General features: G+C 45.7%; 1 protein-coding gene across 1 annotated transcript; it reads left to right on the plus strand.

The window, feature by feature from the left end:
• Positions 1-2,340: 2,340 nt before the first annotated feature.
• Positions 2,341-4,342, plus strand: LOC133887344 (uncharacterized). Its single transcript, XM_062327271.1, has 2 exons — positions 2,341-2,495; positions 2,600-4,342. The coding sequence occupies exon 2, from the start codon at positions 2,635-2,637 to the stop codon at positions 4,156-4,158; it is 1,524 nt and encodes a 507-aa protein (XP_062183255.1). The 5' UTR covers positions 2,341-2,495; positions 2,600-2,634; the 3' UTR covers positions 4,159-4,342.
• The last annotated feature ends 1,061 nt before the right edge of the window (positions 4,343-5,403 follow it).

Below are 5,403 nucleotides of genomic sequence, written 5' to 3' on the forward strand. Positions count from 1 at the left end.
AATCACAAAAGGGACAACAAATTGCTACCATGTCATTCTCATACCGAGGCAAAATATATAGTTTTCCGCATGCATTTGATATTGGAGTTGTTACTGACTTCTAGTTAAACTTGATATTGAAGTAGTAAGTTGCTACCCCTATCTTCAAATATGTTGGTATACCCAACTGTCACTGAAACTGCTACGCAATTTTTTACTGAAGTTGCTGTATAACTTCCACTAAAATTGCTACTTAACTTTCAGTGAAGTCACAAGCACTAGAGTCATGTAACATATATAGCGACATACGTATTTTTTATTGATAAATATAGTGTGTTAGGAGTCATGCGTTAACGTGAGCACATGACACATTGTTCCTAAACTAGCTATAAGATCTACTAGAGAATAGCAACTTTGTATGTAACTTGCAAGTAACTTAATGCATAAGTTACTACAAACTTTATGTATAATTTGCTAGTAGATGCATGTGTAACTAAAGCATATGTAATATGCGTTTGGTTTTGTTAACCTTGTAGATAAAATGGTGGAATCACTACTACAAAACTGGTCATAAGTGTCGGCTCGTCAGTGTCGGTTCAGCTAAAACCGGCACTGATAGAGTATCAGTGCCGGTTCGTATGAAAACCAGACATCCACGCGTCTGTTCAGCTAAAACCCAGCACTGATATTATGAGTGCCAATTTTTAATACTAACTGGTATTGATGCTATGTTTGGACTCAAAAATTTATTTCAATTAGGTTTCGGCTCATCGGTCTCTTCTTCGCGTCCGTCATCTGTCACATCTCTCCATTCTTATCTCTTCACGACTCGCGTCCGGCTCTCTCCCCAATCTCTCTCTCGCTGTTACGTCGATCTCCCCTCCCCATCTCCTTCTCCCTCCCACCGCCGGCCTCCTCCCCTCCCCATCTCCTTCTCCATCCCACGGCGCCGTAATTCACCATCGAGAAGTGGCTCGAGATAAGCGATGTGAGCCGCAACCAGGCCAGCCTGCTCTTCTCCGGGAGGCCTGAGTCCCTGGCGCTGTGCCTGCTCACGCCCTTTTTCACCGAGCTGGAGACGCGGCGTGTCGACAACAAGTGGAGCGGGCTGCTCGTCACGGCGCTCGACCGCGGCGGCTGGAGCTACGACCTCACGTGCAAGTACCTCGACTGCAACAACGGCTACCGTTTCATCACCGGCTGGACGGTGTTCCTCCAAGCGAACAGCCTGGAGCTGGACGGCGAGGGCAGGTTCCCGCACGACGGCCGAGCGCGACTTAGCTTTCAATCCCCTTGACTCCTTATAGATCTGAGCTATTGGAATATACTTAGTCTGTAAACTTTGTGGACTGAGATTCAGGAGACTTTGGACAATTCTTGATGGGGATCAAATGTATTTTTGTCTTGAGACTTTAGTTCTTGATGGGGAAACTTTGTGGTTTGAGATGAGTCGATTTGAGCATGGCGGCGATGGCAGGAGCATGGTGACGGTGGCGGTGGCAGGAGCACGGCGACGGTGGCGGTGGCGGTGACAGGAGCAGCAACCGAGCTAGCTCTTTTACTTCTTTTTTTTGGCTCGGGAACATTTTTTAGTGTTGGTTGGAGGCACGACCCAACACTGAAAAGAACTTCGACACTGAAAAGAACTTTCAGTGCCGATTCTAGACCCGGTACTGATAGTTTCTGATTATCAGTACTGAGTAAAGAGGGCCGTTGAAAAACTAGCACTAAAATTATTTTTCAACGACACTGATGTGCTGTTTTATAGTAGTAAATTGACACTCGAAATAGACACCAGATGAAGAAATTATGAGTATTTGAAGTAACTACTATAAATTAATGTAGTAAGGTAAGTCATCTCTCTGGTATGTAAGAGGACGTTGTCTGAAAGCGACATGTGCTTGTCTTCTATGAGAATTTTCTTAATGACACGGTTGTTTCCATGCGGATCAAACATCATGCAATAGCTATCTATACGTACCGTACCCGGCACACTGCTGCAGGCGGCTGGACTCGCCGTCAGGTCGCGGGTTCTGCTCTGCCCTCCACGTACAAGGTGGGTTACTGTGACAGGACGCCTACGTTCCAAACTTGTAGAAAAGATTCCTCTCCCGTTTCCTGTTCACTCGTCCCTGTACAGAACGACTATGTGCATGCAGTCCTTTTTCGACTTAACTGCGAAGTCCTATCACGCGGATATCATCGCTTTGACACCTTCGTGTCCCTGTACAGAACCACTATGTGCATGCAGTCCTTTTTCGACTCAACTGCGAAGTCCTATCACGCAGATAGTTTCCGCGGTTGCTACAGACTTCACTGCTTTGCCACATGTTCCAAGTCTTCTTGTGTGTCTAATTGTCTTATCACCCTCAGTTTCCGAGGTGTCCCTCTCACAAAGTCTTATATATGGTCACAGCCGGTAGAATTGTTTCACAAACTCTTTCTTTTATGGTGTTGTGTTGATTCCTGGTGCGACTTCCTTACTACAACCCTACAACTAGCTCCAACTCCTTCAGGTTGTGATTTCCTCTACGCTCGCACTACAAGATTGAATGATTGATTATATATATGCACATGTACTAATATATATATCAATTTCTCTTACTTTCCGGGCATGCAGGATAATCGATCTACATATTGTTTTGATCGATCCTAATGGCAGAGATGGTGAGTTCCGCAGTGGTCCAGGAGGCAGTTAGCCAAGTCTTATCTAGCATAAGGGACAAGTACGAGGGGAAGTCAAATGCAAAGGAGCACATGGAGAGGATGGAGATGGCGCACATCAAGCTGGAGGCCGCCCTCGAGACATCCGACAAGTGGAACGTCACAAGCGCGCCATTGCTGCGTTGGCGGAGCAAGCTCAAGCGCGCTGTGCAGGAGTGCGACGACACACTGCGGAGGTGCAAGCAGCGCTCTCAGGGAGAAGCGGAAGGGACGGAGCACGGGGTAAGGAGCTCCACCTTTCCTAAACGGATTGCTCACACTGCCAAGTCGTTCGTTTCCTCCATCTTTAATCGCGGCGACGACGAGCTGAGCGGATCCACCGTTCGGCGATTCGAGTGGTTCGCAGACGGTGCTAGCGAGTTTTTGAGATATGTGGAGCTTGGTGGCACACCACGCCAATACATGTTCTTCGACCCTCTTGTGCGCCATCTTCTCGCTGGCAAAGGAACAGAGTATAGCTTTGTTCGCGGGGACCAACACCTCTCGTTTTTTCTCGGGTCCTTCAGTCCTCCCGAGCATGGGATAGAGGGTAGGCTGAAATTTTTCCTCGAAGATGGTAATGCGCCAGAGAATAATTTCCTTCTTGGTCTTCACTTTAGACTTTCCGAGAGTACCGACATAGTTGGGGTTGTAGTCAGATGCCTGCAGCTGTTTACGCCTCACTTGAGGTCCACTTCTGAGACTGTGAAGACAAAGCTCACCCAGCTACCAACGCAAGACTTCTACTGGGCGCCATGTATTGATTCAAGCCTTAAGAAACACTGGAACAATCTTCACAACATATTTTGTAAATGGTTTCGGCCAGATCCGCTTTGTTGCCAGCAACATGATCATCGGCACATGCAGAGCTACGCCGGTAGCAACACAAGCTCATCATCAGAACCATTTCCATGTGATATATACTTGGAACCAGTTACCGAAGTGTTTTTGCTGGGCCACGTCCCACTGTCACCTGGGTACAACAAACAGAGGGCGGTCGTCGACGGCGAAACATGCCCGGTGAGAGATGTTCCGTACCTGAAACTGGGAGGACTCTTCTCGCCCCATGCTTCTTCTGAAGATTTGTTGCCTACAGTTGGGGGTTCAGCGACAGAGATGCTCAACGGGGAGGCCGCGCAACGTGGCTTGTATGCAAACATTTCCTTTGAACAGCTGGGCGAGATCATGCTACCCAAGGCGGTAGATTGCCTTTGCCAGAATGCGGGAGCGACCTCGTATCAGATGCTGTGGAAGTCCAAGCACGGCGGCGCATACCTTCGGGTCCAGAAGACCGCATGCCGAGCAACCAGTCGGAAAGGTAGGGGACGAAACCGTCTGAAACAGTGGGGCATGGGAGTGCGCCGAGGAATCACTGAGTTCCTCGGCTCGTGGGTTGCGCACGCGCCTGCCCAGCTGCAGGGCTCAATCGCAGACTGGATAAAAAAAGAATCAGTAATGCAGTTAGCACTTGATTAGAAGTAGTTAGTCTATCAACCTGTGCACCTACACGGGCTAGCCATTTCAGCAGACCGTGTGTATTAAAAGAGTCTGTCTAGTTGTTTTTTGTTGACAGATTTTTGTTTCAAAATCTGTCATTTTTTTCCAATTATATAGCGTCACTTTTTCCAATTATATAGCGTCATATGGAGAATTTGAATGATTTTTTGTGCCAAATATATATCAGATTTTCTTAGGCCGAATACAATAATCTTAACAGATCGGCCCGCAAATTATAAATAGATTCACAAACTAATATGCTGATCGGGCTCACACAACACAGATAGATAAAACCGTCCTATATACAGAAAGAGCCACACAAAAAATGCCTACATAAACACAGCAAACGAGTATAAAAAAGCCCATAGCAAAAAATGAAAACCCCCCAAAAAATACTCCTCCCTCTCCTGGCTGCGCACAAACATCGTAAAAAAAAAGCTTCACAGAATGAAGGAAGAAGAGAACAGAATGGAACCTAGAGAAGATGACGATAGAAAGAAAAAACCGGCAAGTAAACCAAGTTCAATTCTACAGCACTGCACCAGTTCAAGTACAAATGTACATCACAGAGATAGCTATTCAAACTGAATATGTAAAGTAACCATATAAAACACTGAATCTTTCTCTATCTATGTATGAAACACAAATAAAGCTACATGTATATTACATACACATAAAGTGTATCACACAGATAAAAAAGTACATATATATTATAGAATAAATAAATATCATAGAGATACATACACATAAACTAAAAATATGAGGGGAGACAAGAATAGCATATTTCAGATAAACAAAAGTGAAATATAACAGATAAAGCTACATGTATATGACAGAGATATGTATACTTAGATGCACTGATAGACTGAAGGTAGAGAAATACAGAGAGATTGAAAGAGATAAAAAGAAAGACATATCTATACTATACCCCTATATAATGAACCAGTTCAACACTTTTTTACGTCCACACAACTTTTGACCTCCACACAGATGATCATTCCTCCATCCACCCCGATTTGTGTACGCGAAAAACCTACTTACTCAAAATGAAGCGCTCAGATTTCTTCTCCTATTACTCCATCAAATCTTGAAGCCCAAAATACCAGGTTTGTGCAACGCTCACGGGCCTAATCGCTTTGCTCCTCTCCGATTCCCGAACATGCCGCTCCTCCTCTCCCGAGTCCTAGACGCGCCACTCCTCTCCCGACTCCCCCACGTGATGCC

This window comes from Phragmites australis, chromosome 12 (genome assembly GCF_958298935.1).
Source record: "Phragmites australis chromosome 12, lpPhrAust1.1, whole genome shotgun sequence".
NCBI lineage: Eukaryota > Viridiplantae > Streptophyta > Magnoliopsida > Poales > Poaceae > Phragmites > Phragmites australis.

Coding starts and splice junctions, on each gene's coding strand:
- LOC133887344 (XM_062327271.1), top strand. CDS start 2,635: ATGGCAGAGATGGTGAGTTCCGCAGTGGTCCAGGAGGCAGTTAGCCAA.